At 32.8% G+C, this 1,329-nt stretch overlaps 1 protein-coding gene across 1 annotated transcript in view; it reads left to right on the forward strand.

Moving 5' to 3' along the window:
- Positions 1 to 598, forward strand: part of LOC104166365 (polyadenylate-binding protein-interacting protein 1-like) — a gene marked incomplete at both ends in the record, with an annotated part of 10,046 nt that extends 9,448 nt beyond the window's left edge. The window contains 1 exon segment of the mRNA XM_009706255.1: positions 486 to 598. Coding sequence (XP_009704557.1) covers positions 486 to 598 — 113 coding nt within the window.
- Positions 599 to 1,329: the final 731 nt, after the last annotated feature.

Below are 1,329 nucleotides of genomic sequence, written 5' to 3' on the forward strand. Positions count from 1 at the left end.
CTTTCCCTGGGCATTGAATATGGCCAAAAATAGATTCTGGGATAAGTGAGTTTAGACTGAATGAAGGCGACTTTTTCATTTTGTTGTAATGTGCTAATTGCTTCTTGAGAGAGTGCGTGTCTGTCTTAATGGCCACTGTTGAGGTTTTTTTTGTGTTTTTTTTTTTTTTGTATAAACTGTTTGTAAGTGACTTTCAGACACTCTTTGGTTGTAGGTCACAGTGGAGAAGTAGAGTTGAGGACAATGGCATAATGGTGGTGGTTTTCTTAAAGCCACAAAATCATAGTATAATGAACTTTTAAGTGCTGAAGTGCACGTAGCAAAGTGATACAAAAATTAACATGATAAATAGTAATTACTAAACTTCTATTCATTTGTCTAATCAACTGTTGTTAAACACAGTTTTCAAAAAGCTTTTAAAGATATTTCCAGATAGCCTAATCATGAGTGTTATGAATAATTTTTTTCCACTTTTATTTTGGAAGGCCACATCTGTCCCAAATTTTTCCTACATGGGAGCAAGGTTGTGTAACTATCTATCTCACCATCTAACCATTAGCCCACAAAGTGGGAACTTCCGTCAGTTGTTACTTCAAAGGTCAGTATCAGCATGTCATTTTAAGCCTGTTACTTTCTCAGGTTACATGTCTTCCTGTTTTGTATGTAACTCTTAAGGTCATGTGCAAAGAGGTATATATTTAAAATAGAAGTTTAGACTGAGTATTATTAAAGCACAAGTATGTACTGGATATCGAATGCATACATTTTTAAATATTATAATATTTTTAAATATGACAATAGGACTCCATTCAGAGTTCTTTAGGCTCTTTTGAACTGAGTATCTTAGACTGATGCCAAATTACCGGGTAAATTTTAAAGCTAGTCAACTTTAAAAGTATACTAAATACACATATATGTATTGTCCTTCTCCTTTGACTCTTGCCAGGACTTTCTTCATTGTTTTTTTTCTTTAATTACTCTTCCGACTGGAGTTGCTGTGTAACGTTTATTCATTGATCGTCTAACTGACTTTATATCTATGAAGCAGATGCATAAAATCCACAAGAATAAATTTCTTCAATTTTCAGTTACTGCAGGGGTCTGAGGGCTTACAGTTTCATAATGAGTAGACTTCATAGTTGAAAAAAATACATTTTTTGAATGGATATGTTTCCTTTTAAATCTTACTGCACAGTATTTGAAGGAGTAACACACTTTACTACTTCAGAATTCTTTAGAAATTAGCCTTTTTATTTTCTTTAAGGACTTCTGGGTTTCTAAGGTTCAGTCTTATTTTAAAAGTTTAAATGTTTTTATTGCAGATACGGA

The sequence above is a fragment of the Cariama cristata genome, unplaced genomic scaffold, assembly GCF_000690535.1.
Source record: "Cariama cristata isolate BGI_N322 unplaced genomic scaffold, ASM69053v1 scaffold32218, whole genome shotgun sequence".
In the NCBI taxonomy this organism is placed as follows: Eukaryota; Metazoa; Chordata; class Aves; order Cariamiformes; family Cariamidae; genus Cariama; species Cariama cristata.